Here is a 27,575-nt window from a genome sequence, read left to right as displayed (position 1 = left end):
CCCCCTACACTCAGGCGTTTCCGCTGGTGGCGATAGCAGCGCGTTTGCTCCACTCGGCTCTTTCCGCCCTCGCGACTCGCGCCGCCCTAGCAGCCTGGCCCATGTCGAATGTGCTGGCCTCCGCCGGCTCCTGGTTCGAGCCCCCAGCGACTGGAGCCCCGGACAGCCCAGCGGCCCAGGCCAGCGAGCGGCGGCGCCAGGCGCCTGCAGGTATGGGGCAAGGGCTCCGCGCGGGAGCGGCGGCCGCGGGGGGCCGAGGCACAGGCAGGGCCTGAGCCCGGCGCAGGAGCTCCGCGCTTCTTCCTGGCGCTGCGCCCCTGCTCCAGCTGTGTGGCTCGGCCCGGAGCTAGTGGCCCGGCCCGGTCAGGCTGCGCTGGCGCGGCGCGGGCGGACGGGCGGACGTTCGTGGTGGCGAGCTCTGGCTGTTCCGGTGCAGGCTGTGCCCCCTGCTCGGGGAGCCTAATGGGCTGTGCTGGGGGGCTGCCACGGGGTGCGCCCTACCCGGAGAGCCTTAGGGGCTGGAGCAGCACCGCGAGGAATAAACTTAACAGTAAACGTCATCTGTTTTCATTCTTTTACAGTGCTTCAAGTTAGCATGGCAAACTCGCTCAGACTTTCCAAAGATTTTGCGGTTACCTAAACTAAAGTATTTGAAGTATTTCAAATGGCTGTTGACTGGGTTAAGCAACACATATGAGAAAACAAATATTTTAGTTTTGGTCTTATGCCCAGGAAGAATGCTGTAGGTTTCCTTTTTTCAGTCATTTTGCCTTTTTTCTTGAGGAGATGTCTTATTTCTAGAATTGCTCCTTGTTTATGTGGAAAATACAGTATTCCTTGCAAAAAAAAAAAAAAAAAAAAAAAGTCCTTGGATAACATTTACAAAATCAGGTAACTTGGCTACTAGAAGTAGAAGAAGCAATCTGTTGATGTCTAGGGGTACACTGCTACATATATTACCTGCTCTTACATAAAACCTATGCTGCCAGTGACTTGTAAGGGGTCAGCTAACATGTGACTTATATGTTTGAAAGCATGGCAACAGTTCCCTGTGCTTATTTCCTGTAGAAGAAAGGGTAATAAGGTGTTTTCCTTCATAAAAGAGGCCACTTCCAGTCAAGAGTTGGAATACTCTGGTTATTCAGTCTCTTGTGTCAACTGTAGGTCTCATGCTTTATGCTTGTAGTCTGGAGATGTCTTCCAACTCTGAACTATCTGTGAAACAACTAGGGATAGTAGTACGTACTTTTAGAGAGCTGTAAAATCTGGGGCTTGTCCATGTCTAGTTTACTGCCTTCATGCAATTGGACAGAACTGCAGAGCATGTGCTGCAGTCATGTGGGGACAGAGTTTTGCCAGAGTCTGAGGAAACTCAGAGGAGACTGTCTTGTTAGCAGTAACCTATGAATTTCAATCTATTCAGTGCACTGTGGGAGCCAGTGCAGGATTGCTTTCTCCAGGGCTTTGTCAGCCCAGTTTTAAATGATGAAATTTGCTTCGTTCTTTGCTCTTGAAGCAGGGTTTGGTGGTTTCTGAAAGAACTCTATTTCTGAGAGTGGTGCTGCACCAAAAATATGCCTTGTACCTTGTGCTTTGTGGTGTGTGTGTGTGTGTGTGTGTTCCCTTCTTACAGTCATTACAGGCAACAAACTTCTGTCTTGCAAGGAGACAGCCTGTAATGTGAAAAGCTTGTTGGCACAGCTGGAACACAGTTGGAACAGCTATTGTTTCCACAGTTTTCTGACCTTACAAACATTTGAGTACTGGCTATAGTTTGCCATACTATCTGCATATTTTTAAAGACTAAAAGTTGTTTCACCTTTTCTCCATATATTCTGCTTACTGCTAGAAAATGAAGATTCAACCCAAAAGACAGAGCCTGCAGATAAGCCAGATGATTCTTTGGAGTCCGGTACTTCACAGTGCAGGTAGGAAAATATTTTTGTGTGTTGTGACCCATGTACATGACAGCTTGTTTCACTCCTGTCACTGACTGTGTCTGGCAGTTGCTTCAATCTAGGTTGAGAGAAAGGATTGGAGACTGAACTATGTGCTTTTGGACAGGGCGTACTGGTACAGGAGTATAGGAGGAGCTGTTCTTATAGGCTTATGATTATTTTATAAGCTTTAAAACAATGTGTAGCTCATAGCTCAGCTATTAAAACCACAGAATCATTTAGGTTGAAAGGTGCCCTGAAAGGTTATATAGTCAAACCTTGATAAGAGCTAATAAATTTTTGACAGGAAATTGCTCTCTCCATTCTGTCTGAAGGATACTTTAATTATTAAGCATTCTCACTGTGTATAATCCCAGGGCAGCTGGGAAAGACATCACCTTTTGCTGTTTCCTTGACAATGTTTTATTCTTCACCCTTTGTCTTCTATGCACTTGTTCTTCATCTTGTCCTTCATATTACTGACACACCATGTTATCAAGTGTTTGGCTTATTGTCTGTTTGTTGGGCATTTAATACTTGTGGCCTAGTCATTGGATTGGTTACAAGCACTAATACTGTATGCATGCTGTGTGGCTTGCAACTTCAGAAATGTGTGAGCTGAATAGGTGAGGCACTAGGTCACACCACTCAGTAAACCACAACCTTGTTTAAAAAACGAAAAAAGAAAAAAAGAAAAATTTACTAAAACAGCAATTGCAGGTCATCTTGTCCAAATGCTAATGAAATTTTGTATCAGCCTTCTTGACTCCAAACATATATTCTTCCATCTCTCTTTACTATGTCTTCTATTTTTTTTTTCAAATAAATTAATATAAATTGTAAGCAAAAGGGCCAAAGCAGATGCCAGATACTTGTGGATGTTATGAGATAAATTTGTTTGTTAGATCTTCCTTGAAAGGAAAGGGAGTCATCCAAAAGGGGCATATGAAGAAGAATCAGTTGAACTTTGTCTTTGTAAATCTACTTATAAAGCTTGTACAGCTCCTTTTAATCTTTGTGTGACATTCTTGGGCTTCAGTGATGTTTGGAGAAAAAGAAAAAATTCTCAAGCTGTCAGATCCTGTGTTGATGGGGAGCATTTTGAGCAGATGTGTACATGGATGGTAGTAAGTGACCATCTGGTGTGACCTGTGTTAAGATAAAAAGCAAATGTAGTGGAAAATGATATCAAGTCCTAATTTTTTTTGGATTGCCAAAGGAACAGTTACAAATTTGTGAGAGCTATTCCTGTTTAAAACAACAACAAAAACTTGTGCCCCCCCCCCCCCCGATGTTCCTTCTTTTCCTGTCTATCTGCTGGCATTTTGAGCATGCTAGCATTCAGCTCATTTGAGCTATTCTTACAGATCTTCTGGTGTATCGTGCCATTTCCAGGAGAGGAAATTGCAGCACTGAGAGAATTTTGTTAAGTAAAAAATGGCTTTATTTCAGGATCCAGCCTCCTCTCCCCATACGAATATAGAGCTGGAAACAAAAGCCACATTTGCCCTGTTCTGATCTCCTTCTTTATGGATACAATACAGAATGTGTCTGAATTAAGTTGTTTCTGTTTCCTTCCCCCTGCTCTCCACTTCTAATTATTTATTTTAAAACTACTCCACACCATATTCATAGCCTGCCCCTTTGCTAATCAGAATATTTCTGATTCCTAAAAGCAGAAATTTCAGGAAATGCACGTGTTTTCCATAACTACTACATTCTCCTGTTTCTAATCTTTTAGACTTAGGCAACTGGCATTGGTTTTGTACTGCCGTGACAGTGGTTTGCTTCTCAAAAATAAGACCGCTTCTATTCTTATTAAAGACCAGGTCACTTTTTAAGGCAGTTTCACATAGTACCTAGCAGTATGACAGCAGAAACTGTCATGACATACATTTAAATTTGTTTGAGATAACTCTTTCCAACAATAGACAACGTGCAGCAATTTTTTAAAAAAGCAGTTTAGAAGAAAATCTTCAACAGAGAATGAATACCAAGGATGTTTCTTTTCACATTTTTTTCTGCTGTTCAGCTTTATTTTTGTTCTAACATCTCCATCTCCTCTTGTCATAATGCAGTGCTTGGACTTATTTACTATTATTGTGCTGCCATTGCACAGTTTATAGTTTGCTTGTTGGTACAGCATATTGAATATGATAGATGGACCTGAGTGTCCTCTTTATCTCTTGGGTTAGCTGATAGGAAAGACCTGATGGGCCACTTGAATACAAGGCATTTTCAGGATGGCTTTCAAAACTGTTTTGAATTCTTTCACTGATTCATCTGGCATATATATATATATATATGTGTCATATAGTGGCTGACATAGAAGTTCTCCTTTTTTTCAGCAGGAAAGTTACTACTGATTTCTGCAATTAGTATAGCATTAACAAGCTAGCATGTGGTGAGGGGAGTGCTCTAAGTTACTGCTCTCTAAAGGACAGTAAATAGGGAATGAGCTCACTGAAGTTGCTCCCTCTGGCCACCATGGAAGGAAGACAGAGCTGCCCATGAGGGCAGAACTGGAGTGAAAAGAATCCTTCATTCCAGGTGGCAGGTTATAGGAAGCTTGTTTTCCTCAGTCCATTTGAATTGCAGTCCTGGCATGGAGTGGTTTCTGTGGTGGCTGTGGTCTGCCCCTTGTATCCTGAGTTTAAATACTGAATTGAAAATGCTGTCTTCCTCTGAGAGGTCGCAGATTGGGTCACTTGCACAGGATTTGGAGGAAGAAGATGGCACTCTGGAGGACCGGGAAGTAACTGAATTGGAGGACAAGCTGGCTGACATAATCCATTCCCCCGAAGAGGTAGGTGGAGACTCTTTACCTCAAAAAGCAAGGAAAGAGGTGCAGCAACAATTCTTCTGTTCTATCGCTGTGCTTATGGCTGTGGGACTGAGGCTTCAAGAGCTGTGTTGAGACACGGTAATATCAATGTAGTTTCAGTTATATTTCTTCTATATGTTAGCAAGGGGAAAGAGTTGTCAGTCTGGCTTGTAAAATCCCTCTTGTACCTTGGGCTAGGCTTTGCTCCCTTGCTGTTTTTTGGCTCATTAAGGCCTCAAGGTTGTTCTCACCTTCTACCTTTTGTCCGAGACTTCTGGGAACTCTCATGGGAATTCACTTTTAGTAAATTTATTGAAGAGGGAGCTGATGAGCTTTTTTTGTGAGCAGCCAATAACAAATACAGCCAGGAAAACCTGCACAGGTTGCACCTGGCTCAGGAGCTGTGTGTTTGCATGTATGAGGAGAGAATTTTAACTAGGACACGGCAAATGTCAGTGCAATTGTGGCTGCAGTCAGAAGCTGACAGAGTGAAAGGGCTGTCCCTGGAGAGAGAGAGTATCTTGGGAAGGCTCTCTGAGAGTAATCAGCTAAATTTGGAAGGCAGTTGCTTTACTAGCGATAACAATTAACTTAGGTAGATAACCAGATGTACCTGCCCAGAGAGACTGCCTCCTGGGGAGGCCGAGGTATTGTATAATATGCAACATCAGTGTGGTGCCTGACTTCAGAGTTCGTAGCCTTGGTGTTGTGGGGGAAATAATGCACAGATGTGCATCAGAGCCAGCCAGTTCTTTTGTTACTGTAACAGAAGCTCCTGCAGAGCTGACTGGGCTTTCGAAAGATGCCTGGATTACTAACTAGTTGTTTTAAATCCAGTTCAGAACTCTTACTGTGATGGTCTCTGACAGTTGCTTATGTGCCTTATGCAGGAAGCTTTTGTTCGGATGACCAAGTACCATGTCCTTCAAGGAGCAGGGGATATAGTCATGATTCAGTCGGATCACACAGGTGCTGTGGATATCCTTTCAGCTGAGCTGGAGACTGCAGACCTCCTGGGGGAGCAGAGGAAAGGTGAGGCCTGAAAGGGAAGAACTTGTTAGGTGACTCGGGTTGATTTTGAAGCATCAGTGTCTGACCTAACCAGAAAAGTGCAGAGGCTGTCTTGCAGGCACTACTGACTCCTGCTGGAAATGAGAGCTTATGGCTAGCAAGTGCGAAAACTTCACATCCAAGGTTTCTGAGAGCAGGCTCTGGAATGCAAGAATCTTATCAGGAATAACTTCACTGTTTTCAGATAACAATTTGCCAGTAAAGACAAAGCCATCAGCTCATCTTATTTTTTTCCCTTCTCTCAGCTCAGTCTTCCCCTCTGGCTCCACCCACAACTTGGACCACTGAGAAGATGAAGGAATTCAAAGCCAAGATGGGAAAGGAGAAGAATGGCCGGATGGTGGTGAAGCGAGGCGAGGTGGTGACAGTCCATGTGCCAACCCATCCTGATGGGAAACGTGTCTGCTGGGAGTTTGCTACAGATGACTACGACATTGGATTTGGAGTCTATTTTGACTGGACTACAGTTACTAGCACTGCCATTACTGTGCATGTCAGTGAATCCAGTGATGAGGAGGATGAAGAGGACGAGGAGGAAATTGAAGGTACTGGTGCAGAGCTTATAAGGGTTAACTTGTGGAGCTTGTTGCCTTGCTACTGAGAGCATCTGTCAAATGCTGTAATTTCCACATAATTTGTTTACTCAGCCCATTTGTTATTTCTACAGCCTTTGGAATTATCAGTTATGCTGTGACGAGAAAGCATTTAGCATTTCCTGCTTCAGCATATGTTAAAGGCTGTCCTCCAAGAGCATTCTTAAATGCAGGGTCTGGTATCTGAAAGATATTTTGCAGGGACTTGTTCTCTTTGAGGTATCCCAATGGAGAAATGAATTGAGTACATGTAGAAACAGTGAAGTTATTGCGAAGACCCTTCTGAGCTTTCTTTTGCCCCAAGTTAGTATCCACTGGATGACTCTAAGGAGAAATTGTTGTGGTGTGAGTAAAAGTAGTCATGTGTCTAAAAAGTATCAGCAGGGAGAGGAGGCCAGGCAGGTGGATGGCCACTGACTCATCGGTATTCCCCAAAACTGGTTTTCAATGCATTTGTCACATCAAGGAAAGCTGAATTCTGTGAGCAGAGGTCAGGGCTCAGGGCAGATATTACATGTAATGCTATTGTAGTCAGCATTTCTTGTATCTGCATGCCTGTGGTTTATTCTGGGACTTGTTGATCATTTTCTAGACTGCCTGATAGCTTTACCGGCTCTGACTTATTTATTGTGTCTTCTCTGCTATTTAGGACTTGTCCCTGTTGGTGATGTGGAAAGGGGCTCCAAAAGCTATCTGTGGAACCGCTATGGGGAGATCATGCCTGTGTATCGGAGAGACAGCCATCGTGAGGTGCAGGCAGGCAGCCATGACTACCCAGGGGAGGGCATCTACCTCCTCAAATTTGATAACTCCTACTCTCTCCTCCGCAATAAGACTCTGTTCTTTCACATCTATTACACCAGCTGAAGGAATGGAGGGGGCAGGGACAGCAGGCAAGTAATGGTGAGCATAGCAGGCTGCCACCCAGCCCTTGTACTCCCTAATGGGCACTGCTGTGTTACAGAGTCAAGGCACAATTTTGCCAGCTCTTCTCCAGATACAGACTGGCTTTTCCCCTCACATTCCTTCCCGGCTGACCCAGTGAAGAAGACTGTTGTTTCTGCCTGATTGTCCACAGGCAACTGCTCTTTTGGTAAAACCTCAGGAGGCCTGGTCTGTACAGGCATCAGGCTGGGACTCTTTGTCACAGCCAGTAAATGTTCAGAGGCCAGGTTCAGGTAGTTGAGCTTCTTTCTGTTGTGCTAGTACAAAATGAAGTCAAAATATTCCTTGATTTGTTACTGTTTTGTAGATAACTTTTCAGACTCTGCTGCATCTGTGTCACTAGAGGGCGGCTGTTGGCCAAAATGAGGCAAAGCATGACTGGCTGGTCACCTAACCACTGACAATCTTATCACTTACCACCGCTACATGTCACCACCAGGCAGTGCTTCATTCCATCACTAAGTTGTGTGGGGATGCAGTGTGGCCAGTGACAGCCTCTTTTGCAGTGGCCAGGTCATGCTACAGTAGCCAGGCCCAAAATGGTGTAGTACCTATGCGTTTGTACAGTGTGTGGTGGTGGGGGGTATATGTAGGGATCTACAGGAAGATTTTCCTGTGGAGTGGGAACTGGATGTTATATCTACTGATTACAGGGATATGTAGGTGATTAAAACTTCAGTGGCCACAAAGAGTTTTCTTTGTAATTCAGATGTGAAGTGGAAGAAAAGACTTACTGCAATGCTGAATAAATACAAAACCAGCAAGCAGATTGGGATACAACCAATAAATATACAGAAGATGCTTCTTAGTAGCAGCATATTGATTCACGGGTATTGTTGCCAGCTGCATAATATAGTAAGGAAAATGTTCCTCAGGAAAGTGTAACTTGTCAGCTGCTATTGCTATTACAAGCTATTGTTAAAAAAGAACATCTGCTCAGAAGCTTAAGGTGTGGGATTTAATCAATCTTTTTTATAAGCTAGAATCAGCAAGGCTATTGCTAACCCTCACCGTGTGGTAAAGCACAGAATTCCTTGGCACGTTTTGATGGCTAGCAATGGCGTTAGTGATCACTTTCAGCTCAAGTGTTGGCAGAGTTGAACAAGGATTAACTTAATCCTTCAGAGATGATTTTAAAGTCACATTTATCTGTATCTTACTATAGTTCATTTTTTTATTTTAATACTTAATTGTTCTCTTTTTTAAGAATACTGTTGTATTTTCATTTTGCAGAGATGCAAAATGGCTGTTTGCATGGTGATTCTAGAAGAGTTCTAAGCTTTATTTTTAAGTCCTCCAAGTAATGCAGCTCTGCCTGGTCTACTCTCTTGGAGAGGGAATGAGGGAAAAATGACTTTTGGGTAGTGTGACTTCAAGGTGGACAAAAGAGGGTTGGATACTGGCAGAGGGAGACACTTGAGGTTCATAAGGGGCTAGACAAGATAAAGGATGTACACCCCAAGCTGCATGGGGAGCCCTGGGAATCGTGAACTGGGGTTGCCAATGAGAGACTGCTGCAGACACAGGTCAGACACCCAGGCAAGAGTTGACTTACTGTTCTTAAAGGCCTCTTAAATCTGCTAGAGCTATTTTCTTATCTCACCTATTCTAACCTTGAGCAACTACTACCTACGAAGCAGCTAGATGTTGTTGACAAAATGGAATATGCATGCCTGGCTCTGGGAATTTGGTCAGTATGTAGTTTCACATGTTGGGCCTGCTATTATGTAGTCTGCCAGTCACTGACTCCTCACTGAATATTCCACAGGTGTTCTCACTACAGATAGTTAAAGCCAAAGACTTCACCCTCCTAAGAGGGCTGCATATTTCCTATATTTTAATGCTCTGCAATTTGCTCTGTAGTAAGACTCTTAACTTCCTCTCCTTATGTATTCACTGCCCTGAAGCACTTAGTAGGTAAAAAAGATGAGAATAAGTACGGTAAAACAGCCCAAGCTGGTCTTCCTCAGCAGAAAGAGTGAAAATACAAAGGATGTTGGCTGGAGCACAGTGACTTTCTGGGTGAGGCAGAGAGCAGGGTTGGTCAGGATAAGGAGCAGGATAGTTGCTACTCTGCACCCTGAGATGGGGGAGAAAACAGCCTCCTTTCTCAAGGGAAAGAGAGAGTGAAGTAACCCAGCTAGGATAAACTGCAAAGCTGCCTTATTCAAGCAGGGGCAACAATGGGAGAATCCACAGGGAGGTAAAACAGGGCTTGTTGGTGTCCGTGCAAGTAAGGTGCTCTTTCATTTAGCAGCCAAGTCAGGAATATTTGTTTGTTTAAGGCCTTCTTGGGGGAGATGAAAGACCAAGTTGTAGTCTTTGTACAGCAGGCCTGAGCAACTTGGGTAAGGCTCTCCCCTTTTCTCATCCTTTGGCTATCAGGTTCTTAGGCACTAGACAGAAAAGACACTTAGCCAATTTCTGACTAAAATTTCAGAGCTCTCATTAACTGCCTTTGGTCCTTTGTTATATGCTCTGGAGAGCCTGCATGCACTTCCTGGGTAAACACATGATGCGTTGTGTGGCACCTAGTCCGCTAATTTAGGTGTTATTTATGGCAAAGGAAATTTTGATCTGTACATACATTAGATATTCTAGAATTACTGATCCTGAATTGCACAGCTTACTGCAAGCTAATGAGTTACCGCCAGTAAAAACTTCCTGTTGTGTTGTGTCTCCCTGTTGATAATTTTTAACTCCTTTCCTCTGCCCTCCCCCCTGTCCTGTGCATCATAAGCTGACTTTTGTTCATATCAAAGTTGCAAATAATTTTGTCATGTTGTAAGAAATTGATAAAGCCTGCCTTGCAATTAATTTTGATCGCTCGTTTAAACAAATAATATGCACCAGTTATCAAGCCAATAGTGTATTTAGCTAAGATAAGTTGCCCTATAGATTGTAATCTTACTGCTCGGTTCTAGCTTTATGAAGTGTGGACCCACCTTTTTATGAGGCTCAGGTCATTTGTTCTGATCTGTCCAAATCTCTTAGTGCTGCTATTTGGCTTTAGTCAAAAAGACTGAATATAGTGTGTCCTCCTAATCATAGAATCAGTAAGATTGGAAGAGACCTCCGGAGATCATCTAGTCCAACCCCCTCTGCTAAGCAGGGTCACTTAGAGCATGGTAGACAGGGTTGCATCCACGCGGGCCTTGAAGATCTCCAGAGAAGGAGACTCCACAACCTCTCTGGGCAACCTGTTCCAGTTCTCTGTCACTCTCACAGTGAAGGAATTCTTCCTCATGTTCAGGTGGAACTCCCTGTGCTTCAATTTCTGCCCATTGCCTCTTGTCCTGTCACACGGGACAACTGGAAAGAGTTTGTCCTTGTCCCCTTGACACCCTCCCTTAAGGTACTTGTACACATTGATAAGATCCCCCCTCAGTCTTCTCTTCCCCAGGCTAATGAGATGTATGTGATTGTCCTGAAAACATGCTGTACCCATAGCTATGCTTTCTGCATTGGAACAGAAAGATTTTGAAGTGTGTTATTTCACTGCTTATGCTTCCCAGAAGTACCTGGTACCTCATATAAAGATAAAATAGTTTTAGATATAGAATATTTCATCTGCAGGAAACAAGCTTCACAATTGTACAGGTTTATTCTTGGTTTTGTTTGCTTTTTAATTTCTGTGTTACATGAACTTGCTGTTTCTCTATTATTTAAATATCCAAGTGACAACTTCTCTCTGGAAGAATATATAGTGTTTATTCATTTTCTGATAAATCTAATAGCTTATCTGTACAACTTTGATTAACAGCAGCAATTCCCATTCAAAATCAAAGACACGGTTCAAAGAAGTAATCTGCCTGCTTCTCATGTATCTCTTTTCCTGCCTTCTCTGTCTCTTAGATTGTGTCTGATCCTGCTATTTTGCTGGAACGATATAGGAAACCTTTCTTATTTTAATTGAAGACCTATAGAAATAGACTTTTGATCTATGTGCACAAATTAACCAAGAAGGCAGCTGCACTTCAGAGATGGAACTGCTTTCTCTAGAAAGGAAAATTCCCTATTACTTTCTCTGAGGGAAGTCAGGTTTTTAAAATGTGCTTTTTTCTCGCTGTAAATTGTCTGGAAATGCAAAAAGGTCAATCGGTGAAGAAGCTTCTTTCGCATTTTGCAAAGTATCTTTTTATTTGTTTGTTTTTTAATGTGAGTTTGCTTTCATGGAAGCATAATTCTTTTTTTTTTTTTTTTTTTCCATTTTGTTTTGAACTTTTCCTCCTTAAGTCTAGGAGTAAAACTAGTATATTCAACCAGAGGCATAGGACAATCCCGCAATGTAAGACTTGCATAAAAATCAAGTTGTATAATTGTTTGTTTACAATAATGGAAACTTTATAACAATTTGTTGGGCCTTTTTTAATATTGAAAAGGTCATATACTACCCATTGCTTTCTCTTTTTTTTTTCTCTCTCTGTAGAGTTTAAATTTTATGTGTTTCACTGAGGACTGAGAGCTTAAAATTGCTTAAATCAATCTGTTTGTACAAATTTAATTTATTCTCAAACTCTTTAGAGGCCTATAATATGGACTTCTTGGAAAGGTTACTGGTGTCATATTTAGACTAGTGGAAAATTAATGTTTGAGACCATTTAATCTTCATTATTTGTAACAAGCTCTTTAAGTGTACAGATAAAATGAAAATGCATGTTTAGTTAGATCTAAGGAGAGAAAGAGCTTAGTTTTCTGACTTCAGGTGCTAAGAAGAAAGTTGAGTTACTATGCAACTTAATCTAAATGATAACCATGCTCCTTTCTTTTTTGCTATGTTCACTTACCTCTTTGAAAGTGTGTGTGTGCATGTAACCCTCATTCATGGCCTGCAATGGATCAGTTACACAAAGCAATTATTGGGGTGCTGGACCTGGTAAGGTTGAGTTAGAGATAGAGGGGAACCTTGTCCCATCACTAGCTGCTGAAAGAAGTATCCACTCTTGTGGGGAATAAGGGTAGAGAGGGGATCCCTAAATGAGTTCATTTTTATCCCCATTGTTTATATTCTTCCTTCTTGTCTCACTGCCTTTACTAAAGCCACTCTACAGAGGATTTATCACAAGATGCCTTAGGAACAAAGTGCATGTCTGAAATAAGAGCCATAAATGTCATTAATCCAAGGTATTTTTTCTCCTTGTTTCTCTGTCCTGTTTGGGTAGAGAGGAGGCACTTCCTAAGGTCAGGTAAGGAGAGCCCCTACAGGTTGTTTTTGGAGATTAAAGCTTTTTAATAGATTGCCTTGTTGCTGAAAGATGAGTAGTAGAATATAGTGTTCCAATCTGCTGGTACCGTAGAACATTTGCCTTTGAAAATTATATGGGGCTTTTGATATGCCAAGCCTGAGGACCAATGGAACACTAGCTAAATCAGCATTCCTTGTGGCCATTCACATTGTGGGCAGTGTGTGCTTATGTGTTGAAAGACTGAATGAAAGACCAAAGCAACAGAGAATTTTTGACATAAATGTGGGAGAAAAATGACTATTTCTCATTTTTTCAGATCTGGGAGAACACTGGATATATTTATTAATGTCATGTAGATCTACATCTGAATTGGTAGAATGGAAAATTGAGAACCGATACTGTTAAAAACATTGGCTAATTATACTGTGAAAGAAACTAGAAGTTTAGCAGGAATCAAAATGATAGGTCACTTATCCAAATAAGTGGATTTTCAATAAATACTAACTAAACTTTTAAAAGGTACATAAAACTTCAGAGTTCAAACACATCTTGTTATGAGGAGAGCTTCTGGTGGGAGTATTCCACATTTGCCTCCAAAGAGTCTCTTGCACCTTTTTCTGAAACACCTGGTGCTGGCAGCAGTTGAGGACAGAATGTCAGACTAAATGGATAGTGAATCTGACTCCCTTTGGCATTTCTGCATTCTGTTCTCAATTTTACATGTTTCTCTCAAATGCATCGTTGCAAGAAATATGCCCTTTATCAGGCAGGGAGAGGAAGGCTTTTATGATTCTTGAATGAATGCTGTCTAGTTTGAGCCCACCCGTTACTGATGAGTCAAATCCCTTGGGCAAGAAGCTGGATACCAGCCATCTAGCTTACAGCTAAGAAGGCTTTGTCAAGCAATGACCTTAAAGTTTAGTAGCTATTTTTGAAAACTTTAATGGCTGGAGAAGGTCTCCCAGCAATCTCTAGGATGCCCTCATGACTGCCTGCCCTCTTCAGAATGAAGCAATCTGCCCTCGACTCGCTGCTCCGAACTGCTTGCATAGTCTTTCAATGGTGAGTGTCTCGTAGCTGGTCATACCTTTCTGAGACCTGTGTTGTTGTGAACGTAATGGTTGTCTGTCAGTCCTAGTCTATGTGAAGTGAGTATTTTTGATGTCCTGTAATTTCAAATCTAAGTTCTCTGTGTTACCCTGCTGCTTTTCATAACCTCCCAAGATAAGAGCTTTAAATGGAGAAGAGGATATTTTAATAAGATGTAACACTGAATGTCTTGCCAAAAGGCACATACGAAGACTATAGTGTGCTTGCATTCCTTCTAGGCTTGGTTTGTGTTGTTTGTGTTAGGGCTGATTTATAATAGTGTCTTGGAACCTATCCTCTTTAAATAAACTTTTCACTGTGCAAACAAGATTTTTATCTTCTGTTAAAGCAAGCGAGTGTTTTCAAATGGAAAAAAACTGAACTACGGAATTCCTACAAAACAAGAACCCAATTAAACCTTTTTCTGTCTGCTAAAAATGACTTGCTGAGTTTTTTTTTTTTTTAATTCTTTGCATTCTCTGGAAGAGTTAAGAATGTTTGAAGAACAGGAGAGAAATGAGCAAGTTGCCAAGTTCTTCCTTGTAGGTGACACAGATGAAGTTATATTGCCTTTCCCTCTGGTGCTTAATATTGACACTTTTCACCTCTAGATTTAAAGGATTAAAAATCTCTCTTCAGATATCTATGGAAAGTTTCCCGTTCATAGTTTCCTTATAGTTGCTTGCTCATGAGGATTATCTCATATCATTATCTATGGATAAGACTGTATTTAAATAGCTTGAAGAAAAAGTGTTCAGGGAAGGGTTGATTGCTGTTCTTGATCACTGGGGAGATAAAGGATCAAGCATGAGAGGCCTGTGAGCATTGCCCTCTTAGGGCTGCTGGATATACAGCATCAGACTGTCAGAAATTCCCTCCCGTATCCCTGGCTTGCTATCTGGACTTAGATACCAAAATTACCAGTGGGATCTTAGCTGAGCCTGCACAGGATCATGGATAGTCACAAGCTTTAGTTTCCCTTCTTGCCCTACAGATTTTTGGGCTGTCATCCCAGGGTGCTCTCAGCTGTGAAGGTGACTCAGGTGTTTGGTTTTATTTGGGATGAGTGGAATGGGATTTGGTTGCTGCCACTTGGAAGTTCTTCACAGTGAGAGTACCAGCATGGTTCTGGCTTGGAGGGAATCTGGGGTGAGGTTCCCTTGGGACATAGTTTGCAGCTGAGAACCAGGAAAGCACCTAGAGCAGAGTCTGAGAGTAGGAAAAGGAAGAAAACACCATTGTTTTCAGCATAAGGGAGTGAGCTGGTTGTCTTGACTCAGTGACTGTGGCATGACCACCTAGCTTTGCTCCAGACAGACCTTTACTAATTCTGCAAGTTGGTGGACAAAGGGAAGACGTACCTGGCTATTCCAAATAATAATTTTCTTGTCATTGCAAGGTGGGGCAGAGTTGCTGACAGCTGGCTCTAGCAAAAACAATGGGATCCAACAATAATCTCTTCTGTCAGGGTCTATCCCTTAGTGTTTATATCCATGGCATTGACAATGCCATAGCTTTAAGGCAGGTGCAAGGACAAGCAGGCTTACTGGATCAGCAGCACATTGCCACATTCTCTGATGTCCTTTCCATGGCTGGTGGAAAGGAGAAGCCTCGGGGCGGGGGGCGTCTAGAATTGGCTAGATGACCCATACATGTTTTTGACTATGTTCCCTAATCCAAAACCATACAAAACGGGCTTCTAATAGTTATGGATGCTTCTCTTTTATTCTGCTTCATGGAGAGAGATAAAATAGAAAAACATAGTCAGAAGTAGCTGCGATCTTTCCAGCACAGTGATAGCTCTTTTGAGTCATGCAGGCTACTTCTGGAGCAACAGGGCTTTCCCTCTGTCCTTCCTTCATTCCATTCAGGTGACAATGAGATGTGAGTATTTCCTGCTGGCACTCAAATCCTCCTCAACCTTTAGCTGTTGTCCTCTTTGCCACTCCAGCTTTCTTGATTTAATGTGTAAAAGGGCTTTAAGCTCGCAGTTCTGCAGGGGTATCTGGCTGCCGGGATGGATGGCTGGCTTTGAATGCTTCCAACTCTAGGAGAGCTTTATTGATTCTGGTTATTGTGGGATATGGAGCCAGGTCCACTTTGTATCTGCAAAAGGAAAAAAAATTATCAGGTACTCTCAGCTGGACAGCGAGTGCAGCTGTGTACAGGGCAAAGCACTGTGCTGTACCTGCCTAGTGTGCGAGAATCTCACAGCTGAAATATGTTTACATTAAGAGAAAGGGTAGATTCTTGTAAATTTAAAAATAAAAGCTAGAGGAAAGCTTAGTTAGCTCTTCTCTTTCACTAGGCTTTTCTGCAGTGTTCAGCATACAGTAAGAATGCACTATGCTTTCTTCCCTAATGATGACTACCTCCTGGGAATTACACAGACCCTACTTGCACAGGGTATGTGTTCTCTACAAATTCAGTCAGATTGCTCTTCCCCCTCTGTGTGCAGTGTAAATACAGGGCAAAGAGGAGGGAGGATGTGGAGTGTGGACAGCCTTAGGTTTTCCAGGGACACAGATTAGCTTTCACTCCTGGAGCCTCTGGGAAGACAGTCTAGCCTCTTGTTCCTCAAGCTTAGCCTTTATTACCTTTCAGCATTGAAAACTTGAGGCACTAAGCACAAGTCAGCGATGGACACCTGCAGTGGAGCAGAGAAAAAGGGTCAAAGTAATCCAGAGCCTGTCCCGTCACCCTCCACTGTGGTGGCAGGCTTTGACAGCACAACAACTGTTACTTTATCAGCCAGTAGCATTTGATAAGGTTTTCCATGCATTTCTGGGGTGAAGAGAGGACTTTTCATGGCAGCCCCATCTTTTAATCAAGCGTTGAAAATACCTCAAAGGTGCAAGGACACGAACCTCATAGGAGTCACTAGTACAAGAAGCCATCAGCCTGTAGGAAGCTTCCTATTTACAAGCTGATTGTAGCAACCTCAGCAACATTGTGCTTCCATTGCAACTGCCACTGAGCAAGTAAGTCTTGCTGGTAGGCTGCAGAGGAAGGAGATGGCGGGGGTAGTGATGGCGGTTGCCAATGAGTTTGTAATGGCGGGGGGAAAGATGAGTAAGTCTTGCTTGTTTGGACTGGAGGACCATCAAGCAGCTCCAGGCAAGATCAAGACCTGTTGTGTGATAGGCCTTTGCACACACACTCAGGGACACACAATCTGAAAAAAACTAAAGTATATTATAAATAGCTGCCTTTCTGCACAGATGACAGCTGCCGCCGTCCTGTTCCCCAGGCCGTGAAGTTCTGGATATCTTTCAGGACACAGGATATTCTCCAGCATAAGATCTTGCAACTAGTTTTTGGCTACCAAGGGCTCCAGTCCTAAAAGTCTCCTGCCATACAATCCTCTGCTTCACAGGATATGAGTCTGTTTTTCTTGACAGGCCTTTTATAGGGAAGATCTGATTGCCTGCCAAACAGGACAGCTAAATGGAACAGGTCTGTGTGGCCCTTAGCCTGGAAAGGGTCAAAACAGCTTGCGTGTTATGTTTTGAAATGTGTCCATGTTAAAGTTGGAGAAACACAGCAGAAAAATACGATGCAACCTGGCCAAAGGTCTCACAGTTAAAAATTGACTTTTTTTTTTTTTTTTTTTCCTGAACCAAGCTTTGGCCCTATTAAGGGGAGACTTTGAACTCCAAATCTCCTGATTGACGAAAAGATACTTAATCTTTTAGTGGCAGTCAGTTTCCAGATCCTAGATGCATCTGCACAATCTGGCCACAGCAGGTTGCTCAGCAGGCAGGGACAAGTAAACATCCCTATGACTATCTGTAAGTCAGTAATGGCCTAAGTAGGATCCATGCAGCTGTTTTCTTAATGGTGAAGGAACAGCGAGCAACTCTAGGCACAGGATGTGTTTTGCCTGTGTCTCCACAGTTAACTCTTTTCTACTTTATGTAAGATGCAGAGATTTCTGATTCTCCAGCTATGCATGACATTCAGCTACTTACCTCATCCCCCACACAGTAGCATCCAGCAGTATGCTGCAGAATCTGCTCCAGTGCTGCCAAGAGAGGTGGAACACTGGGGTCAGCCACAGGAAACTCATTTCAAAGCTTTAATGAAACTGCATGTAGAGGCTGGGGGATGCTATAGCTGGGAATCTGAACAAGAATATTTCAACCCTAAGCTAGTAGGCATGAAGAGGAGTGATCTGAGTCAGAACTGAGAAAAGACAGAAATCTTACCACAGAAGAATTATAGGAGTCTTTATGACCCCTGAGCCATCTGGGATCCAGGATGATTTTAGCTGCTTCAGGCAATGCACCTGACGTACTAAGAGCACAGTAAGAAGATATGTAAGAGTGTGAAGGGGAGAAGTACAAAGGTTCTGTCAGTTTGTGTCTGTCCAGATGTAATGATGAGCCTGCCATTCCAGCACGTGGAGGGAAAGGGTTTTGTGAAACTGCACCCTATTTTTCACAAGGAGCTAAAGAAATATTTTGCTACTTGCCACAAGATGTCTTTTGGCTTAAGGCAAAAACATATTAATATAGGAACTTAAGTGCAAAAGGCAGTAGCTTGGAAGCAGCAGGGAGGAAAGGACAGTGTTGTCAGCCCTCACGCTTCAAGGTGAAATGAAGGCCATGATGTTCAGGACAGCTCCAGGCTTTCCCTCTTCCATGCACAGCAGTGGCACTGCATATGGACAAGCTCCCTCCTTGGAGGCACTGCAGAGCTACCAGTCCTAGATGAAATATTCTGGGCAGGAAGAGCTCGTCTTTCCCAGCACGGCAGGACACTAGTATACCAGCCTAGGAAAGCCTGTTGTTCTGGCTGAGGAGAAAGTAGGACTCCAGTGGTACAGCATGCTGCCCCACAGAGTTCTGAAGGGTCAGTCGAAGTGGTGATCATGTCAGATGTGGGACTCACCTTGGAAGCCAAATGTGATGCATTGCTGAGCCCATTCCATTTTTTTCTCCCCCATTCGTTGCAGGATACTCAGGTTCTGCCAAGGTGAGAAATCTCCAGGTTAGAGTGACTGCTGTGAGCTGAAGCTTGCCAATGTCTCCCCAAGAGAGGGAGAGGGAAGACTAGGAGGTGCTCAGCTTGAGCTCAGCCTGCTGGGTCAGCCCTGATCTCATCCTCACTGAAGGAACCATTTACCTGGCTATATCTCTCTCCTGGGACTGTTAGAGAATCACAGGGGGTCAGGGTTCAAAGGGACCTCTGGAGATCATTTGGTCCAATCCAGCTGCTCAGAGCAGAGTCAGCTGGAGCAGGTGGCCCAAGATCATGCCCAGTTAGGTTTTAAATATCTCCAAGGACAGAGACTTCACAGCCTCTCTGCACAACCTGTTTCTGTCCTTCTGTTACAGCATCTTCCTGGATATCTCCCTGCCAGTGCCCTAGGGGTTGGCCTGTCTTCTCCCTGAAACATCTTAAAACTTGCAGTGAAACCTTATGGGCTAAGCTAAAGAATTCTGGCATCCTACAGAATTTTCTTTGTAGGAAATATGTACTGTTTCCACTGGCATATTAGATGAAGCATAGATTTCATCTGCTAACATAGTCTAAGGGCTGCTGCTCTATTAGCTAGTCCTGGTTTTCTTATTTGCATGGATATGATAAGGCAGTACCTGGAGTGGCTGAATGCCAGAGACAATGTGATCTGAGATCATCCTGACTTGGGCTCTCTTCTTTGGATCTTGGGGTAGGAGCCTGGGGTTAGGCCGGGTTTCTTCTAGGTAATGAATTATAGCGATCTGTAATGAGCAAAGACATAAGGGGATGGTATTGGAGAGTGGAATAAAAATATAGGGCCTAAATATCTAGGAGACAAGAGTTCCTAGTTGATCCAACAGAAAATAACGGCTTTTGAATAGAATCTGTTACCAATACAAGCCACAAAATATCCTCTTTGATAACTGCTTGAGACCTTGTGGTTTAGCCCAGCTGTGATTTAAGACAAACCATGCGACAGCCATCTAAGACAGACTACAAACTGCTCAGTAAAAGGTGGGATTTTGAACCAAGGCCAAGCTGAGCCTGAATACATGACAGCAGTTTCCCAGCAGCAGCTACATGCTATTTCTGACCTCTGGTAAGACTGACTTCTTCATCACAAATGCCATCTGTTCTCTAATGTACAAACCTGGTATTCTGGGGGAAGAGATGGAGCAAAGTCCTCCCTTCCAGTCTGGGCAGTAGGCTGGAATGAATGGTTAAGATGTGTCTGGTAACTCACCGACTGAGAAAGGGTGATGCCATCAATTTTCAAGGCTGGGACTTGCTGCATTGGATTCAGTGCCTTGAACTCAGCAGAAAACTGAGGAAACAAACCTGAGATTACTGCAACCAGAAATTCTTCCTCTTCCTTGTTTTCTTCCCCTAGAATCCAGTTACCAACTTTTTTTTTTTTTTTTTTTTTTTAACCTAGCTTTTCCCTCTACCTCCATACCATTTCCAGTAAGTTATGTTGTATTATTAGCCGACAGGAGGCTCCCACTAGGGCTCAGGGTTCTGTCTATCAAAGGACAGACTGCCTCACCTTTTGATAAACTGGTAATACAAAGTTCAAGATGGGTGGTACCAAGGCAGCATCACTGTTACTATTCTATTTTCCCAGCACTGTCTTAGCCCATAATGGCACACCAAGTTGGGTGGTACTACTTAGCCGACAACTCTCAGCTATGGCCCCCATGGAAAAGTTCTCAGGAGGGATCTTTTTTGCCAGTCCTCTGCTTCCTTTGGCAGTTCCATTCCAGGTGCAGCTCCAGGCTCTCTCTACTAACCCTAACCATTACCCTACACGTGAGCAGAGTCTTATCCTATGATGCCCACCCATGGCTCCCACAAAAAGGTTCTCAGGGGGAACATTTTGCAGTCCCTGCCATGTCATTTAGCTTCTTTCTGACCTCCTGTTCACCCCCCACCCCCAACACATACACCTTCTGGTGCTGAGTGAGGCACAGTTTGTGTTTAAAATGCACTGCATTTTAAATGCACTGCAGTCTCTGAACTCTGCATGCCAGATTATACATCATAGAATCAGTAAGGTTGGAAGGGACCTCTGGAGATCCTCTAGTCCAAACTCCCTACTCAAGCAGAGTCACCTACAGCACGTTACAAAGGCTTGCATCCAGGCGGGCTTTGAGTATCTCCAGAGAAGGAGACTCCACAACCTCTCTGGGCAACATCTTTCAGTGCTCTGTCACTCTCACAGTGAAGAAATTTCTCCTCACATTCAGCCGGAACTTCCTGTGGTTCAGTTTGTGCTCATTGCCTCTTGTCCTGTCACTTGGCACCACTGAAAAGAGTTCAGCCCCATCCCCTTGACACCCTCCCTTCAGGTACTTATACACATTGATAACATCCCCCCTCAGTCTTCTCTTCTCCAGGCTAAACAGACCCAGCTCTTGCAGCCTTTCCTATCGGAGAGATGCTCCATTCCCCTAATTATCTTTGTAGCCTTATGCTGGACTCTCTCCAGTAGATCCATGTCTCTCTTATCCTCCGGAGCCCTGAACTGGACGCAGTACTTGAGATGAGGCCTCCCCAGGACTGAGTAGAGGGGCAGGATCACCTCCCTCGACCTGCTGGCAACACTTTTCCTAATGCACCCCAGGATACCATTGGCCTTCCTGGCCACAAGGGCACATTGCTGGCTCATAGTCAACTTGTCATCCACCAGCACTCCCAGGTCCTTCTCTGCAAAGCTGCTTTCCAGCAGGTCAGCCCCCAGCTTGTACTGGTGCCTAGGATTATTTTTTGTTAGGTGCAGGACTCTGCACTTGCCCTTGTTGAACCTCAGGAGGTTCCTCTCTGCCCAACTCTCCAGCCTGTCCACGTCTCTCTGAATGGCAGCAGAGCCCTCTGGACTATCAGCCACTCCTCCCAGCTTGGTATCATCAGCAAACTTGCTGAGGAGGCACTCTGTCCCCTCATCCAGATGTGCTCAGTTACATCATGATAAGCAGGGGCAAAAGATCAGCAATATCATGAAATTCAGTCATAGACATTTAAGAGAGGAGAAAACCTTTAGTCTCACAGTCATCTTTCTCTGCCTTGCAGGCCATGGAAGACTGACTGAAAGCAAGAATTAATTACAGAGAAGCCTTCAGGAATAGTGACTTTCCTTTGAACTTTCTAGTGCTAATCTCAGTTCTCCTAATGATCCCAAGTTCGTGTTCCCCCAGGAAGACCAGTGGTAGCTGTATCCTTACCTGCTGCCCCCCGTCCTTCAGGAGGTTCACTGGCACCTGGTCATAGACAATCCCTTTCAAAGCCAGTGCTAGGGAGAACACAATGTACAGCTTCAGACAGTCACACTGAGTCCAAGAAGTTCAATTTTTTAGGAAACGAGCTCAGGGAAATGTTACCTCTCCATTTGTAAAAGCGTGTTTTTAAAACCAAAAAAGACTTTGTCTCTCAAGAGAGGGGGTCTGTGTCCTCTGAGAGGACAGTGCTCTGGCAAACCATGGACCAAGGCACCAAGCATCAGCCCTGGGAAAAACTGTTCAAAACAAGCTGGGTAACCCTCTGCAGTGCAGCTCCTCCTGATGGGCTCTGTGCTCATCCGCAAAACATTTCCTGAGACTTCTCAGCTCATGTAGTGACCATGCCCAGTCCGGCTTAGCTTTCAAGACTAGGGGACACCACAGTTTGAGGAAGTATCTGTACAAGAACAGAGTGTAGGGCTTCACTGAAGACTAGAGGAAACAGCCATCTGCATTGTGTTAGATTTGCAAAAGGAGAAATTCTAACTAGTTGCAGAGACAATCTGCAAAAAAATGTCAAGGGGAGGGAAAAATCTTCCAAAGGTTTTCCTGTGAGGTTTGTCCACAGAAAAGGATTCAGCTGTTCTTCTGCTGTCTGTTTTGGATAATTGGGGAGACGTTTGCCCCAACCAAGCAGCCCTCTTCCCCCCAGCAGGTTCCCATTTCCCACTGCCACTTGAATTTCAAACAGCTACAGGAATTATCCTCAGATTCCCTGCTAAACTCTTCTCTCTCTTCCTCTCCCTTCCCTCAGCTCCAGGTGAGCTGTGGTATTTATTCCCTTTCTCCCCACTCCAGAGGGGCTGGAGGTAATGCAGAGGCACTGTTCTAGGTTCATGTTTGCTGATTTCTCTTTCAATAAGTTACTGATTAATTGGGTTAGTGAAGGAGAGGACACTGCAATACAGGCAAGACAGCAAAACAGGTATCAAAATTGGATCTTACCAATTCTCACTCTCCAAGAGCAGGAACTTTGAAAATAGCTATAAAGTATCGGCTGAGAAGAAAAAGACAGAACAGGTCATTTTGTCATGGCAACACTAGAATATTTTAAGGAGAGCACAGCATGAACAGAAGGCATTTCAGGAACTATATGATACATGAGATGAAGTTTTTCGGGGAGAGCTCCCCTTTATAAAGTGACTGTTTCTGGTTTGAGCTTACAGCTAATGTCACTATTTTTCATGCAAGCCCTCTGAATGTTTCATTGCATCTGATGTTTTCAGCAGTATGCAAGCTGTGTTCAAATAACCCCCAACAAAGCTCCCCTCTTCGTCACTATCAGATATTACCATCTTCTACCCTCTCACAGATTTTAAAGCAAATTCCCTGCTAAGTGTGCCTAGCAGCTGCAGAGAGGATTTGAGTGGCATGAAATGGCTTTTCCAGTCTGGCAAGGCCAGACCAGGCCTTCTTCCAAATGAGAAGAGCCACTGCTCTTCCAGGTGAGTGCCAAGTGTTTAGGGAACTCACCTCTACCTGAACTCCAGCATGAGACAGCTTCCTCAGCTGCATTCAAGGTCTCACCTTTTCAGACGCCATGGTCAATGTATGCAATCCCCTGCAGAGGATGAGAACAACTGCTCCTTTCCTTTTCAACTCAGATGGGGTGGGGGAAGGCTTTTCTCCTAAAGCCAATGAGAAATGGACCATGCCCCCAAATCTCTGTCCAGGACAGAACAAGTGGAGCCAGACACATGCAACTGAGTGGCTATAATTTGCTGCATCCTCATCTGTTGAAGCCCCAACTCTGGTATCAAAGCAATTACCAGCTTTGAAGGTATAATCATATTTAGGAATCATTTATTTCTCTAGCTTTTTGTCCAGTGTTGGGGCCCTGTGTCGGGGCCCTGGCTATTTTACAGGAGTATGAAGAGCTGAAATAAGCAACAGGCTGTTCAATTCTGATTTAAAAAAATGAAAGAATTTCTTATCCCCAATGATCCAGCCCTCTTTCCTTTGAAAATGTTGCCAAAGAAGCCTCCTATCACACAATGACTAACCCAGGAAGAGCTAGCAACTCATCAGCTTCTGGGGTGGCAAGGCAGATAACTCATTTGCGTTGAGGCCTGTGATAATCCATCACTGACATAAACACTATCAATAGCCAATGCTGCTTTCTCGAGAGGAGAAAATGATGCCAAGCTTGTGAGAGAACAGGGCTAAAGGAAAAATGGTAGGGGGGTTTGCCTAGAGTGCCTTGGCTTTACAACTTTTTACACTCCTAAATGCCTAAAGGTATTTTGTTAAGTCTGGGCCCAGGTCAATTCAGCTGTAAGCGCAGGGCATAACAGCAGGATAAGGTTCTTTCCATAGAGTCACTACATAGCATCCTGAGCCTCTTGCCAAGAGGTTCTGACTCTCATCTTTGGGGATGCCCCCAGTACTCGGGAACAGTACGGAAGTTGGCGCAGACAGCAGAGGAAAGACGTTCATCTTGACTTCTGCATTCAAGCTGAGTTTTGTCACTGATGCACAGTGCTGTGACCCTGGCCATACTTCATAAGGAGCTGATAAGACTCAATTCCTTAAAGCTTGAAGAAATTCATCTGTGAGAGACAATCAGCATAAAGCACAATAGAGCATTCCTGAGGATCCTTCCCCCTGGAAATACATTTTACTGTTCAGGAAGCTGGTAGACACCCCAAACTTAGCATAGTAAGCTCTGAGGTTTCCAAGCCTGTCCATTATGTCCAATATGTTTTGCTCCAGGTATCATCTCTTTCTAGGCAGTTGTCAGGACATACTAGAAAAGACATGATCTTTTCACCTTTTTGCTGAGTCCCCATCATGCCAATGTGTAACAAAACGCCAAAATAGTCTGATTTATGTTGTTATACATGCTGTTTAACAGGGAGTCAAATTCCTTACTTGCCCTTGAGATAAGGCTACCAGACCAGGGTCTGATAGTGGAAATCCTTGTAAGTGATTGTTTGTATTGTGCAGCTGTCCTTTTATTAAACAGTACTTATTTCTTTCCTGAACCTTCAGAGACATCTGAAAATAATTTAGGTCCCGATTCCAGTAATCTGCCAAGATAGACAAGAAGGCTAAAATGAATTTCTGTGTGAATAAATGAGTCCATGTGGGCTGACAAAGTAACACAAACCAGAGAAGAAATGTCAACCTCTGTTTTGCCCACAGTTTCAACCAGAAAGAACTGTGTGTAAGAAGTATTTGTCTGCTCTTTCTCCTTTTATCAGCAGGCCTAACAGTACTTCTCCCTACAGTACTTCTCCCTACAGACCTGGCTCCACCATTATTCCCAAAACTTTACTACTGCAGTTCCACTTCTGCCACTCCTGAATTAACCCAAGTATCTCCAAACCGGAACTGAATACCTTTGAAGTAAGAATATGAAAACAACAAACTGCAAGCCGTAAATACCTTTGCCGCTGCGTAACTCATCTTCCTTTCAGGGCTGCAGTTTACTTCCTGCATGTGCACCACAAGACCTCCTGGGCTTGTCCTCTTTGGTTTATTCTCGCAGAGAGTTGTCGGGGCCCTGTGTCGGGGCCCTGGCTATTTTACAGGAGTATGAAGAGCTGAAATAAGCAACAGGCTGTTCAAGGTCACCGAAGAAGAAGTCCTTGAAGGCAAGAAGAGTGAGAAACCAAGATAAGCAGAAGTATGTGCACCTGGGAAGAGAGTCAACACAGCAGCCTATTCGAAACTGAGCAGATGCGCGTGGACAGTGCTAGACAACCAATAGAAATGCTTTGCGAGGCGCGTGGACGCATGAGCTTGCTGGAAAGGTTATATAAGCTAGATAGGCAGAATAATAAAGCGGATTGAACTTGCATCACATTGATGTGTGTGTGTTCCTTCCCGGGCTTGCCAATAATGGGCTGTGGCAGAGAGTTATGGGAATGGTAGTTTTAGCTGCTTTCTCAAGTCTTACTAGCTTTGGAGCCACGTCCTTATTTGACTGGTGAGTTTTCTTATTATATTTAGAATTTGAATTTAACAAATTTGCCCTGAAATATCTATTTCCACTTGAAGAATGCAGCAGTTGTGTGATGGACCAGAAAGTGAAGATGGATTAAATGACAGCCAGTTTGCCAGCACTACCTCCCACGGCAGAATACAAAAGGGAGGGCTATAAATACAACCAAACACACTTCTGCCAAAAGCAGGTACAGCTTACAGTTTCATCCGCAGAGCAGGGTAGTGAGAATGGCATGTTTAGGCACTTTTGTCACAAAGACCCTAGTTGCTATTGCTTGCAGAGCTGTAGGAAAGGCTGGCATCCCACTATACCTGCTTGCTTCTCAGAAGCATACACAATATAGTTTAGCATGATGAATTAACTCCTTGGCCTCACTCTGCAGTGCGCATGGTTTTAAAGCCGTGTGGGTCCCAGGGCCTGGGCAGGGTGAAGCAGTCTGTGGGCCAGACATGAGGTACGCTGTGCTGCATGGCATCCCTGTGCAGGTGCACATCCAGGTGTGCAGGGGGCGCAGGCAGGTGCAGGCTGAGAGCAGGCAGTCCCTGCACAGCCAGGGCTGCCTAGGGACCCCCAGCCAGCAGTGGGCCAGGGTTGCAGCTTCTGTGCAACCAGCTGCCAGGGCACTCTTCCAAGGCCCGTGGAGGCCCGTGGAGGTGCAAGGCCGAGGAGGAACGAGAGCTGCCGCCGGCTAGCACGCCCGTCCAGACTGGGACTGTGTTTTGCGCGGAGAACTACATCTCCCAGAGTGCATTGCGAACATCCCAGCGCCCTCTCCTGCCGCGCACCCGCTCCCGCACTTCGTTTCCCACAATGCACCAGGACGCCTACTCCGTTTCCCTTGATGCTGTGCACCGGGGAGCACGGTGGCCGCCTCCTCTTACCGGGCTGCGGATGCCGCTGACGGCGAGGAGCTGCCAGGCCGAGTCGGGCCCGCCCGGCGTGCCGTTCTGGCAGCGGGGGTCCCGCTGGCTGCCGGGAGGGCCGACCCTGCCCTGTCCTCCCGCCGCCGCCGCTTTGGCCCGCTGTGTGGCGGCCCCTGCGTGGGCTGACGCCGCGCTGGGCCTTGTCACCCTGCTCAGTTTCGCTTCCCGCTTCTACTGTCTGCCAGAGCCGCCACACGTTTGGTACAGGGCCTCAGGGCCGTGGCAACGGGGCGCGGCCGACGTGGAGGGGGCGCGGCCTGGCACGAGGCGAGGCGGGGTCGGCGCGGCGACTGGCCCTGGCAACCCGGGCGGGAGTTGACCTGTCCGCCGTCCGCGCGTCCCTGGCGAGGGACATGCGCAGCGCGGGGAGCTGCGCTGCTCAGCGCCTTTTCGTCACTCTGCGGGGTAGGGGGGGAGGACTTACTTACTGCTGGTCGATATCCGAAAGAGAAAAAGTTTTCATCTGTATGCCAGATCAGTAAGAAGCCTCCCCCATCCCTGTTTTCAAACATCCCGACCACCCCTGGTTTGCATGGCTGGAAAGAGATTTTATTTCCAGCTGGTGATGTAGTGGGATTCTGATGGTGAGAGAGTGCCTGGATAGCACGCTGGCCTTGCAGAGCCATTTTCCCCACTGGACTCTTGTCTGCTGGCTCTCTAGGTTGTTGCCTGTTGCCTCCAGGTGCTGCAGGGAGGAGATGGCCTCTTGGGTGGACAGCTTTTGGGATGTGTGAATTGCAGGTTGACCTTTTAATGTTTCTGAACTCTTTCTGGAATCAGGTAGATGGAAGCTTTGGAGCACTAATAGCAAACTCTTA

General features: G+C 44.7%; 3 protein-coding genes across 13 annotated transcripts in view; 2 read left to right on the top strand and 1 right to left on the bottom strand.

Moving 5' to 3' along the window:
* On the top strand, nt 1-25,577 carry TMED8 (transmembrane p24 trafficking protein family member 8). 2 transcript variants are annotated; one of them, XM_062578017.1, is made up of 6 exons: nt 1-210; nt 1,850-1,928; nt 4,629-4,743; nt 5,652-5,793; nt 6,078-6,377; nt 25,089-25,577. In XM_062578017.1, the coding sequence occupies exons 1-6, from the start codon at nt 102-104 to the stop codon at nt 25,220-25,222; spliced, it is 879 nt and encodes a 292-aa protein (XP_062434001.1). In that variant the 5' UTR covers nt 1-101; the 3' UTR covers nt 25,223-25,577. The 2 variants fall into 2 exon arrangements, with proteins under 2 accessions (XP_062434001.1, XP_062434000.1); XM_062578016.1 differs by lacking the exon at nt 25,089-25,577 and adding an exon at nt 7,075-11,173.
* On the bottom strand, nt 15,343-26,989 carry LOC134141662 (maleylacetoacetate isomerase-like). Of its 5 annotated transcripts, none has more exons than XM_062578019.1 (10): nt 26,716-26,989; nt 25,273-25,474; nt 22,831-22,882; nt 21,832-21,899; nt 19,854-19,934; nt 19,246-19,371; nt 18,539-18,614; nt 17,617-17,669; nt 16,243-16,292; nt 15,343-15,751 (listed from the first exon to the last, which is right to left on the bottom strand). In XM_062578019.1, the coding sequence occupies exons 2-10, from the start codon at nt 25,324-25,326 to the stop codon at nt 15,625-15,627; spliced, it is 687 nt and encodes a 228-aa protein (XP_062434003.1). In that variant the 5' UTR covers nt 25,327-25,474; nt 26,716-26,989; the 3' UTR covers nt 15,343-15,624. The 5 variants fall into 5 exon arrangements, with proteins under 5 accessions (XP_062434003.1, XP_062434005.1, XP_062434002.1 ...); XM_062578021.1 differs by lacking the exon at nt 26,716-26,989 and adding an exon at nt 23,359-23,446 and having other exon boundaries at nt 25,273-25,678; XM_062578018.1 differs by lacking the exon at nt 26,716-26,989 and having other exon boundaries at nt 25,273-25,677.
* The window catches only part of LOC134141660 (protein O-mannosyl-transferase 2-like), a 38,178-nt gene continuing 37,293 nt past the window's right edge, over nt 26,691-27,575 (top strand). For all 6 annotated transcript variants that reach the window (XR_009958689.1, XR_009958688.1, XM_062578013.1 and 3 more), the window contains exon 1: nt 26,691-26,958. Coding sequence is in view for 4 of the 6 variants with exons in the window: in XM_062578013.1 (XP_062433997.1) it covers nt 26,726-26,958 (233 nt within the window). In the remaining 2 variants the exon portion in view is untranslated. The remainder of the gene's footprint in view (nt 26,959-27,575) is intronic.

This window comes from Rhea pennata, chromosome 5, assembly GCF_028389875.1.
Source record: "Rhea pennata isolate bPtePen1 chromosome 5, bPtePen1.pri, whole genome shotgun sequence".
NCBI classification, from domain to species: domain Eukaryota; kingdom Metazoa; phylum Chordata; class Aves; order Rheiformes; family Rheidae; genus Rhea; species Rhea pennata.
This window is presented reverse-complemented; position numbering and strand designations above follow the sequence as displayed.

What these genes read in the sequence shown, in the direction of transcription:
- TMED8 (XM_062578016.1), top strand. Translation starts at nt 102, where the DNA reads ATGTCGAATGTGCTGGCCTCCGCCGGCTCCTGGTTCGAGCCCCCAGCG. An exon ending in CCTGGGGGAGCAGAGGAAAG is followed by an intron (nt 5,794 to 6,077) that starts GTGAGGCCTGAA and finishes CCCTTCTCTCAG; the next exon opens with CTCAGTCTTCCCCTCTGGCT. An exon ending in GGACGAGGAGGAAATTGAAG is followed by an intron (nt 6,378 to 7,074) that starts GTACTGGTGCAG and finishes TCTGCTATTTAG; the next exon opens with GACTTGTCCCTGTTGGTGAT.
- LOC134141662 (XM_062578019.1), bottom strand. Translation starts at nt 25,326, where the DNA reads ATGCAGGAAGTAAACTGCAGCCCTGAAAGGAAGATGAGTTACGCAGCG. An exon ending in TGAAGGACGGGGGGCAGCAG is followed by an intron (nt 19,935 to 21,831) that starts GTAAGGATACAG and finishes TTGTTTCCTCAG; the next exon opens with TTTTCTGCTGAGTTCAAGGC. An exon ending in CATCACATTTGGCTTCCAAG is followed by an intron (nt 17,670 to 18,538) that starts GTGAGTCCCACA and finishes CTCTCTTGGCAG; the next exon opens with CACTGGAGCAGATTCTGCAG.